The following is an 11814-nucleotide window of genomic DNA, read 5'->3' on the forward strand; positions in this document are numbered from 1 at the left end:
TTTGCACAGCTTGTTCAGTTGTTTTTATGCATATATCTAACATAGCTTTGGGTCCCTCACCCTTCTCCATTTCAGAGGTCTGCCAGTGTTTTTGACTGCATCTATAAAAATTGGGAAGGAAAACAATGTGTGTGTGTGTGTGTGAGAGAGAGAGGAGCCTCTTTCTTTCTTATCTCACTTTTTGAAGCAGAAAGCAAACCTTTGCTGTCCTCTCACGTGCGCCATATATATCCTAATTCATTCTTACCCCTTAACTTCTCTTCATTTTAACCTCTCTCCACACACACACACACACACACAGATATACATATATCTAACTTTAATAAGAGGGTTTGCTGTATAATGATTGTACTCTGCATATTAAAGCAAGTCACACAAGCCCATACACTAGTAGCAAAGTTAGATTCATTAGATAACATAGTACACAAAAGCTAGAGATGACTTTAGAAGCACTTTCTTCAAATGAATTCCTCAATTTCATCATCTATGACACAATCTTTGCAACCCCATATACCTGCAATGACTCTAATTTCTTATTTGAAAGTGGCCAGCAGAAACCTCAAGAACTCAGCGGTGCTGCTTTGGAGGATGGCTGCTCCTCCATAACGCGGCGGAGCCGCTCAGCGGTGCCACCACCGGAAGCCGGCAAGAGGCCACATAATTTGAGTGTTCAAGGCCGGAAGAAGAGCAGGAGAAGAACGAGAACTTGCAAGAACAAGGAGGAAACTGAGACACAGAGAATGACACACATTACGGTGGAGCGAAATCGCCGGAAACAGATGAATGAGCATCTCGCCGTCTTACGCTCCCTCATGCCGGAATCTTACGTCAAAAGGGTTTGTTTTTAATTCTACAACTTATATGCATACATTCATGTATATATTTAAATATACCATTATATATCATCATCTTCTTAATTACTTTTATCCCATGTGAATAGAGTGGGCTATATACATATATGTGTATATATATTTATATATAAGAACATGCATATATTTTTATGCATATAGCCTTTATGTAGTTCTATGATATGGCACCTTACTTTTTTGTGGAATTGGGTTATTTGGGTGTCCCTCATTTTGCCCTTTTCTGAAGAAAACTGTGAAGAGTGTTCATTGCATTGAAGGGCAATTTAGGTTATAAAATTGTCTTTATGTAAAAGGGTGTTTAATTAATCAAAGATCAAGACAATCACTTTTTTTTTTTTTTTGAAAAATTAGTTTTATTAGTTGTGTATTACAATCAGAAATGGATTTAGAAATTCATATGGGAATAAATTTATATAGAGAGGTTTTTTTTTTTTTTTTTTTAAGGACAATTTCAAAATTATATAGGTATATATGCAAAAAAAAATATAAGTTTAAAAATATAAAATGCAATAACAAAAAATTATAGTGGGGGCGGATGCCCCCACTGAACCCACAGTAGATCCGATTACAATCATATGTATACTAGCATTAATCATTGGTTTTGGTTTTGAATATATATATATATATATATATATATATATATATAAAATTTATTTATTTTAATTTTTGCTTCCAAAAATTGGTTTGGTATGAGAGAGATTTAGTGAATTTCGGTGAAATTTATAAGAGTTTTTAATCCCCAAAATTTATCTAAAGTTATGGTTCTAATTGTAAAACCTTTGTTATTAATATGTTCCTTTTAGGCTATTTATATTTGTCTATTTTTTGGAAGTTATTTAATTTATAAAAAAACGAAATGAGTAGATGTTATTATGCTCACCTATCTTTAATTATAAAAGATAAATTTTGAGAATATTGTATGAAATAGTGCTACCTACCTTTTTAATAATTTTTTCTCGAAAATTTAAGCAATTTTCATTATTGAACAAAATGGGGGCTTAGCCCAAAATAAAAGCAAGCCTAAGGCTGCAAAACAGGCCCAATCATCCTTGGCTAGCTTCTTTAGTTTATCATTTTCCATCATTATATATACGAATTCTTATAATTATTAGCTTATTCATAATTTTTGAAGACTTTCACTTTCCTCATGCTAAATCAAATTACTTAAATTAAAAATGAATAAACTTTTGACCCATAGTTAAGTAATTAATACGAAAATTTGTTGTGTATAGGGTGACCAAGCCTCAATAGTTGGTGCTGCTATAGAATACGTGAAGGAGCTTGAGCACCTCCTGCAGACACTTGAAGCTCAAAAACTTGTACTACTACAAGGAGGAAAGACCTCCATTGACACCACCTCCACCACCACCGACACTGCCGCTGCTACCACCACCGCCACCGAAGTTGTGCCACACTCTTTTGCTCAATTTTTTGCACACCCTCAGTATACCTGGTCTCAAAACCCTAATAAGTACACATCAAAATCTAAGGCTGCAGTGGCAGATATTGAGGTCACTCTGATTGAAACCCATGCAAATCTTCGAATTCTCTCTAGAAGAAGCCCTAGGCAGCTCTCAAAGATGGTTGCCGGTTTTCAGACATTTCACCTCACCATCCTCCACCTCAATGTCACCACTTTGGACCCATTTGTCCTCTACTCAATCAGTGCCAAGGTATGTAATTAACTTATGCACTTATTTATTTGCTTCATTTATATTGGTATATGATTTCATGCTGCAACAACCAAATAAATTAAATTCATGCTCATCCCCAAGGGGACAGAATCGTCGGTCAGGGACCAACCTCATGAGATTTTTCTCGAATTAAAATATAATTGGCGCATGCCAATGCGCTGGCATATGTCCGGAGAGAATTAATCTCACCTAAAGGGCGAGAAAACCTACATAGTCAACAAAAAAAAATATTAACTATCATGAATGAATGAGGTTCGTAGTGGGGGTATTTTGGACATTGTATTAGATAGTCTCTTCAATTATTATTATCAGTACTACTAGGGAATGATGATAGATAAGAAAGGGGGTGTTTGTTTCCAATATTTGTGTTGTTTCTAAGTTCAGTTAAAAATGTGTCCTCACTAGTAATTTTTGGAGATATTCCGAATTTTGGGCTAATATTTGAAGGTTTTTGTTTTAGGTGGAAGAAGGATGCCAACTCACTTGTGCAGATGACATTGCAGGTGCAGTTCACCAAATGCTTAGAATAATTGAGGAGGAAGCAGCTACATTATGTTGATCATTTCTAGCTACCTATATGTAGCTGCATGCCCTAGCTAGATCGAATCACCAAAAATCACCCTTCTCTCCTCCTTTTTTTTTTTTTTTTTTCAACAATCAAGTAGGGTTTTCAGCTAGTGAACTAGTAGGATTCCATATGCATGTAATGTAGTACATGATCGAGCCTTTGGGGGCTGTTTGGTAGAGAACTTGTGTGAATAATTGTGGCAGTTATGTTATAAATTGTTTAATAAATCTGCAACGTACGTACCAATGAATCATTACAAAGATACGTGCACCAAGGATGTAACATTTCAAAGCTTCAAAGCTTGCTCATCCGATGCTAGTATATATATCCAATTTAAGAATAAAACTTTTCACTAAATATTGTAGTCTGCAAACTAGAATATATAGATGCACTACATGGTATGCGATTACATGACCAATCACAATTTGGTACGCAAGCAAATGTGTATCGAGTTATGATTGGTCAAAACATGTTATAATTTTTGATGCATTAAGAGGTTATTTGTATTATGATCATTGGAGAGGCGATTGCTATGTTATTAGGTTCCTAACACTAAGACCTAATTTGGTGCCTAGAAATGAAATGGAATAAGAATATAATAAAGGCAATGGACTGAGTTATAAATATAAAATGGAGTATGAATGAAATGACAATCACTATTCTAAGTCGCAGTGGTGAAAGGCGACGATAGAAATTAATGGTGGAAGGCAATGAGAGAAGGAGGTGAAAAGCAGTGGTGGCGTTGATGGCCGGAAGGCGGTGGCTGTGGTGGTGGAGGCATCAACGACCACCGTGGTGATGAAAGGCGGCAATGGCAACTGTGGTTATAATGATATGTTCAAGAATTTCATTCCTTCTGTTTAGATGTGTAATGATTCCTACCAAACAAAGGAATAGTCAGCAAACCAAAGAGCAGTACTAGAAAACATTCATTAACTACTGTTTTGTGGGCTTCATTAACATGTGATGAAACCAAACATGGCCTAAAAATCAGGTGAAAGGACAGGCATGAGTCAGATGACAAAACCCAACTGACCCCTTTTCACATCTAGAAAATGTGAAGGCAACAAAATTGTTACCAATTTTAAATAAGCTACAATGAGGTGCAGTTTATTGTTACTACTATGAGCTCTATTTTACCTTGATCATGCACAAATACCCTTTCGACAACGACATCTAACTGTTTAAAAGAATATCCATTCAAAATTTCATATAAAAATTCACTGTAAATACAAAATTTTATAATTTATGTATTATTTTTGGTGGTTAAAATGTGTTGATTTAAAGTAGATCTAATGATAACAATTACGATTATGGCTTTACTCAAAATAATACATTTCCCTTGTTAAATGGTTACCGATTAGATACATGTACCTTAAAGAATTGTAGCCTTTTGTTACTAAAGCAACAAACAAAATTTAGGTAACCATCTCTCTCTCTCTATATACATATATATATATGTAGGTGCATATATACATATTTTTGTTAAAAGATATAGTATAAAATGGAGGAGGGTAAGGTTGTGATATACATGAAATTCGCCGACAGAGGAGTGCCGTGGATTTAAGGGAAGACAACATGGAATTTTGGTAGTATTTAGAGAAAAGCTGCTAAGGGTTTTGTGGAATCGATGCATTTTCCATTTGCGATGATTCCCATCTTCCATTTTTGTTTCTTTGTGTGGGATTAATCTGTACCCTCATTAAGGTTTATGTCATTTTGCGGAACTAGACTGAGACATTGGAGGACCCCTAGATAGAGAAATTAAGTGTGTGTTGTGTGTGAGAGAGAACGAGAGAGAGATAGGTGATGCATGTGTTGCCAAGCTCAGCTCTCAAAAACTAAATAGAGAAATTGTGTCTGTGTGTTGTGTGTGTGAGAGAGAACGAGAGAGAGAGAGATAGGTACTGATGCATGTGTTGCAAAGTTCAGCTCTCAAAAACCAGATAAAGCTAACATGCATTCTGAAATGTCCAAGTTTCTCAGTTAGGATTGTTGGCCTCGGACATGTGGCTACACATTCATGCATGCATGACCAAGTTTTATTATATATATATTTTTTGTAATCTAACACTTAAAAAGGAGGAGCTTAATTTTGGATGTCTAGTGAAAACAAAGTGACTTCATTGTTTCCACACTATTCAAAAAATTGGGTCATCATGCTTGTTTTGGTAGCATTACAATGACTTCGATCTCTCCACTTCTCAAGACATTCAATTAGTTTGAATGTCACTGTTATGAACTAATTATTTGCATGTATGCTAGTCCATTCATGAATATAATAGTTATTTTGATGGAAATGTTGTCAAATTTACTTGTCTTTCTCCAATAACATCTGTGCGCGCAATATATATATATATATACAAACATAAATAAAAAAATACATAGGTATTATAACAAGGAAAAAAAATACCAAGGCATTATATCTAAATATATATATATATATATATATATATATTATGACACTACTGTACAAATATTAATTAATTTCTAGATTCAAATTGAAATTAATTCAAACTGCGTGGTCAATTAGGAATCCTAGCTAGGATACCAGTGGCTTCAGCATGAAGTTCTTAAAATATTAGTAGTAGGTTTAATTTTAGATTCTACTACTAGTTTCAATTCAGGTAGGGTTCTAATATTTATTTATTATTATTATTCAAGTTAAAAGAAATGCACACACTCATAACGCGTTCCTTGTAAGATTGGAACTCTTAATATCTCCAATGATCGAATTCTAGCATTATTGCGTGAACACAAAAAATAATAATAATAATAATAATAATAATAAAATAATAGAAGGAGAACTTACAAAAATGTCAACACAGGCCATGTATATAAAATAAATAAAAAATTTAAAAATATTATGTACATGTCATACCAATGGCCATTTAATCCAAATGGTATGATCTTTCTTTTTTAAATGGGAGATTGAGTTTTTGAATTTATTAGAAATTTAGGAACAATATTGTGAATGTATATACATTAATTTGGACAAATTAACTATTTTCCCCATAAAAAAAAGAAGAAGAAGAAGAAGACAGAAGTCCAATTCTCCTAAAGCTCACAATATATGTGTAATAGTTTTATATATCTAGTACTTTAGTTTGTTTTAAATTAAGTGCTTAAGTAGTTAAGTATATTATTAAACAACAATTTAGTCATAGGAGAATTCCACATATCCTAAATTATAAGATTTTAATGTTTTTATTTTTTTTGTAAGAGAAAACATAAACCATTTCAAATAATCATGGCCGATAGAATTGGTTGTGCGTGGAATAAGATGTCATATATTCCCTTAGGTAAGATGCACATCTCTTATAATCACAGGGAGTACTAGCTATTCTCCTTAATTGTGAGAGAAATTATTAAATGACTCGAACTATTAACCTCAAGATCGACGATAATTTATAATTTACTTGTCAAATTATGATGGATTGAGTCCCTCTTTGACCTGGTGGTTGCCTATGTCGGGTTTGAGTCCTCCTCTCTCAGTGGAGATTAATTAGGTGTCCACTGCGCACCAATTTTTATTGTTATGGAAGTGAGAGCTCTATACCACCCATTAGACTCAACAATTAGGATATGTAACTAGGTTCAGCATCAACACAGACCACCATCCATTATAAATCCCATACCCAACCACCTTTCACCCCTACTCAAATCCAAAGCCACCTTAGAGAAGCCACAAAAGTGAATGACAAAACAACCTTCACTATATAAACACATCCTACATACCTCTCCCTCCTCTAAACCATCAACCTCAACCCTGCTTACACTTGTTTACCCCCTTCCACTCCCACCATTCTTTAATGGACAATCATTTCCCTCACCCTCTATCAAGCCAGTAAGACTCTAAAATATCACTGACAATAGTACAAACAGTACAAACATCACAAAGAAGAAGCAAACAACACTACAACAAATGAAGCAGCCACCAAGCAAGAGACCAGTCCACAGCTCACCAGTCAAGAGGTAGTTACAATCCTCACCAGCCAAGAAACCATCCTCCACTCCATCAGCACCTGCACCACAATACCCAAAGAATTTCAATCCCCTCTTGTATGATTCTCCCGGCCATCAAATTGAATGTCTCATAGAACAACTTCAATGGAAAGATAAGAATCTATGAAAAGCTCTGGACATGTTCAAAGAAAAGAATATGATCATCTCAGAGCTAAGGAAAGAGCTCGCTCAGCTTAAGTTACTTCTCCCATCCAACAACATTCAAGGCCAACAGACAAGTCTCCCATTCAACTGCAGTCGAGGCCAACAGACACTGTTGGCCACCACAACCACTGCTACTACCACCATCAGTCCAGCTGCTCACACAGATCAGGCGGTATCAAGTTCAAGTTTAAATTTGAATTTAAATAATGTTTCGATGGTCAACCCTACTTTGCAGGTTCTCATTGACACATCAGACACATACAAAAACGAAAAGTCCTCAACCACCTATGACACAAACCAAACCACCACTTATGACACAACCCCTTTATTATCCACCAGTTTCAGCCTAATTCCCCAACCATAGCTAATCCAATGCCCCTATCAAACTTGGTACAACACATCACAAACACACTGCCAAATCCTGCACCACAAACAAGTACACATCAAACAATAAAATGGTCTGAGGTAGTCAACAAAAATAGCAAAACCAAGATAATTTTTAACTTTTTCCCCCCACCTCCAGGGTCTTCGAACCTCATTGACCCCCCAAAGGAAGTAATTGAAGAAGGTGTCCATTTCTGGTCTTTCACTCACCTTGTTGGGATTTCCACTCATAAGAGAATCCCATTTAAGGTTATTCAAACAACAGCAGCAATGCTTTTGAGGAACCTCGGTCTTACAGCTACCATATTGGGGGACAATAACACTTATTACTTCAGATTCAACTCAAGTACAGAAGCTGAAGATGTTCTTTCAAAGAGCCCTTGGTCAATTACATGTCACCTCTTTTCCCTCATAAAATGGAACCAACACAATTAACCTCACTCTAACCAAGCTCGATGCATCCCCATTTGGGTCAAATTCCATAATATTCCCATCATTTTCTGGACTGCTAATGGCCTTAGCCACATTGTAAGCTATGTGGGAGAACGTCTCTATGCTGACCAAGAACAGAAATTGTTACAATGCTGAAATATGCCAGAATATGTGTAAATTTGGATATCTCCAAACCACTACAAAAAGAGGTTATCATTAAAATGGAAGACAACAGCTTTGAATAGATAACAATTAAATATCAGTAGTTGTCAAAGTTCTGTACCAAGTGCAACCAGTTGACACACTGAAGCAACTTGCCCTCTGAAATACATCAACACTCCAAAGCTCAAGGACAAGGGTAAAGGTACCCTAATTCCTGAAAACAGTGATAAAGATGACAACAACCCTCCACCCTACCCAACCAGCACTGAATGGGTCACCATAAGGAAGAAGAAGAAGAAGAAACCTATTACCGCCAAACCAACCTCTTCACCACTACTACAAAACAAGCTGAATGATAACCAATTCTCCACATTATCACTTCTAAACCATGAGTCCACTACACCTAATGACCCTATCAACATTTCTCCAGTCTCCTCCACTCAACAGTGTAGCCACTCATCACCACGTACAAGACCACAAACTCCTATTCATTCCCCACTATGTATCAAAAATCTAAATTTCTCAATGGTTAGCCCTTTATCCCCCAAAATAATATCACTCCCTACAACTACTGTAACAGATGCAAACCTTATAACCAGTTTACCTTAATGCAAGAAACAAGCAAAAAAACCAAGATTGGGCACCCTTATAACTTCAAACCAATATAATGTCCAATCCTCCCTAAGTGATCCAGAAAGCAATGAATCTCCTATAACCAACAACCAAGAAATCATGGAACACAAAAAAAGGGGAAATTATACATCTATAAAGCACTGCAGCAACAACTCAGGCCTTATGAAGAAAGTCACAGAAGGAATGTCTTGCAGCAGCAGACCAGTTTTGGTTTCTGAAGGTCCATCCTCAGACATCTTGGAGGTTCTTCTAGCCTTTTTGTTACATGAAATATAAGAAGGTTAAACCAACCATCTAAACAGTCAGAGATTAAGAAGCTAATCTCTGGGAAAAAACTGAACCTAGTCTCTATTGTGGAGACCAAAGTGTCTCTTACCAATATAAGTTCCATACATAGGACATTGGCACCAAGTTGGTCTATTGTCCATAACTATGATTACTCACAGTTGGGAAGAATTTGGGTTATCTGGAACCCAATTCTCAATGATCTCACAGTAATTGCTACCACTAGGCAGGCAATTCACTGCAATATTTCCATTATTGGGCACAATATCAATTTTTTCACCTCTTTCATATATGGTGCAAATGACATAAATGAAAGAATGTCCCTTTGGAAAGACATTACTTACCATGCAGGTCTCTTCTCAAACTCTTCTGGTTACTTACCGGGGACTTTAATGTCATCCCCAATGCTAGAGAGACTCATGGGGGTTCAAGAAGATGGAACCCGCTATGACTAACTTCAAGGAGTGCTTACAGCAGGCTGAGCTTGAAGACCTCAAATTCAGTGGCATTCTCTACTCCTGGAATAACAAGAGTGAAGGTGCAGCTTGTATTGCCAAGAAGTTAGATAGAACACTGATTAATCACAAGTGGTCCCTATCCTTCCCTCAATTAAATTGTATCTTTCTAGCTCTTGGGATTTCAGATCACAACCCAATACTAGTCAATGTATACTTCAACATGCCAAATAGATGTATCCCCTTCAGATTTTTTAATGCCTGGAATACTCCTCCTCAGTTTCTACCCTCTGTGCATGAAGCTTGGTGCACTTACATCAAGGGTATTGCAATGTATCAAGTTGTTCAGAAGCTCAAACTCTTGAAAAAATCCTTAAAGGTTAACTACAAAAAAGAATTTTCTGATATTGACTCCAAATTGCAAACTGTGAAATTGGAACTGGATTCTATCCAAATGGATCTTGATCTCTCACCATTAGACACTAACCCAAGACAGGTGGGAAAAATAATCACCAAGGAGTATATCAGGTTGGGCAGCATTCAAGAAGATATACTCAAACAGAAATCAATAATGGCCTAGTTGAGATTGGGTGACTACAATTTAGCTTTTTTTCATAAATCATTTTCCTCCAGGAACAACAAGAAGAAGATTACTTCCCTCACCATAGAAGATGGTCAAGTAATTGAGGATATGGAGCTAATCAAACATGAAGTGGTATCCCATTTTCAAAGGTTGCTTGGAAGTCCACCACTTGTTACTCATTCATTAACTGATCTGCAACCCTTCTTCACCAAATAAGTCCCATCACACCTGCACAACTACCTAGATGAAATCCCTTCAAATGTGGAAATACAAAGATGTATGTTCAGACTCAACAGAGACAAAGCTCCAGGGCCAGATGGCTTTAATGCTTTTTTCTTTCAAAAAGCATGGGGGATAGTCGGTAGATCAGTCAGAAATGCCATCTCAGAGTTTTTCAAGAATGGGAAACTACTCTCAGAAGCTAACAACACCTACATTTCCCTTGTTCTTAAATGCCAAAACCCATTATCCATTCCTGATTGTAGGCCAATATCTTGCTGCAACTCAGTCTATAAATGCATTGCTAAGATTCTAGCATCAAAGCTGCAATCTTCCCTCCCTTACATCATCCACTCATCTCAATCATCCCCATTCCTCTAGCTCATTAGTTACTAAGGGGGTATCACAAAGACTCCACTACAGCAAAGTGTGCAATCAAAATTGACTTGAAGAAGGCCTTTGATTCTGTAAAATGGGACTTCATCACCTCATGCATTACTCTACTCAACTTCCCTCTAAAATTCATTTCATTGGTTCAGGCTTGTTTTTCATCACCTTCATTCACCATAGCACTGAATGGGGAATTTCAAGGATTTTTCAAGGGGAAAATGGGGCTGAGACAAGGTGATCCTATCTCTCCATTTCTTTTTGTTATTGTAATGGATGTTTTGTCATTAATTATTAGCAACTTTGTTGGTAGAGCTAAGGCTTTCAAGTACCATTGGAGGTGTGGGGAATGAAAATTACTCACCTCTCTTATGCTGATGATCTCTTACTCTTATGCCATGGAGACATCACATCTGTTTCAGTCTTAAAGTGTGCTCTGAATCACTTCTGCTCAATGTCTAGACTTGAAGTAAATTTATCTAAAAGCAATGTTTTCCTTTCTGGAATTGACCAACACATAGAGCACTGCATCACAAACCTACTTGGTATTAGTGTTGGGCCCTCCCCGTAAAGTATCTTGGAGTACCATTAATCCCCACCAATCTTAAGGCCTCTCATTGCAGCATCTTGATTGAGAAAATCACATAGAATAACCCATTGGTCTTCTAGATCTTTATCCTATGCAGGCAAGTTACAGCTCATCAAAGCAATCCTTATTTCAACCCAAATATACTGGTCCAACATCTTCATCCTTCCAAAAGCTGTTCTTAATGAGCTGAACAAAATCCTAAGGTCCTTTTCTTTGGTCAGGACCTGAGATGAAAACCACAAGAGCTAAGGTTAATTGGGGAAAGGTATGCAGGCCAAAGGAAGTGGGTGGTTTGGGTATTCCTAACTTCGAAATCTCAAACAAAGCTGGGGTTCTAAGGTTCATTTGGGATTTGCACAATAATGAGAACAACAGGCTTTGGAT

General features: G+C 36.6%; 1 protein-coding gene across 1 annotated transcript; it reads left to right on the forward strand.

Annotated features, from left to right (window-relative positions):
• The first annotated feature begins 202 nt into the window (after positions 1 to 202).
• On the forward strand, positions 203 to 3358 carry LOC132286126 (transcription factor bHLH71). The gene is made up of 3 exons (XM_059788393.1): positions 203 to 836; positions 2102 to 2542; positions 3024 to 3358. The coding sequence occupies exons 1-3, from the start codon at positions 438 to 440 to the stop codon at positions 3120 to 3122; spliced, it is 939 nt and encodes a 312-aa protein (XP_059644376.1). The 5' UTR covers positions 203 to 437; the 3' UTR covers positions 3123 to 3358.
• The last annotated feature ends 8456 nt before the right edge of the window (positions 3359 to 11814 follow it).

The sequence above is a fragment of the Cornus florida genome, unplaced genomic scaffold (assembly GCF_030987335.1).
Source record: "Cornus florida cultivar Cherokee Brave unplaced genomic scaffold, ASM3098733v1 CherokeeBrave_3.0.0_Hap2_Chr11, whole genome shotgun sequence".
NCBI lineage: Eukaryota > Viridiplantae > Streptophyta > Magnoliopsida > Cornales > Cornaceae > Cornus > Cornus florida.

What these genes read in the sequence shown, in the direction of transcription:
- LOC132286126 (XM_059788393.1), top strand. Translation starts at nt 438, where the DNA reads ATGACTTTAGAAGCACTTTCTTCAAATGAATTCCTCAATTTCATCATC. An exon ending in CGGAATCTTACGTCAAAAGG is followed by an intron (nt 837 to 2,101) that starts GTTTGTTTTTAA and finishes TGTTGTGTATAG; the next exon opens with GGTGACCAAGCCTCAATAGT. An exon ending in TCTACTCAATCAGTGCCAAG is followed by an intron (nt 2,543 to 3,023) that starts GTATGTAATTAA and finishes TTTTTGTTTTAG; the next exon opens with GTGGAAGAAGGATGCCAACT.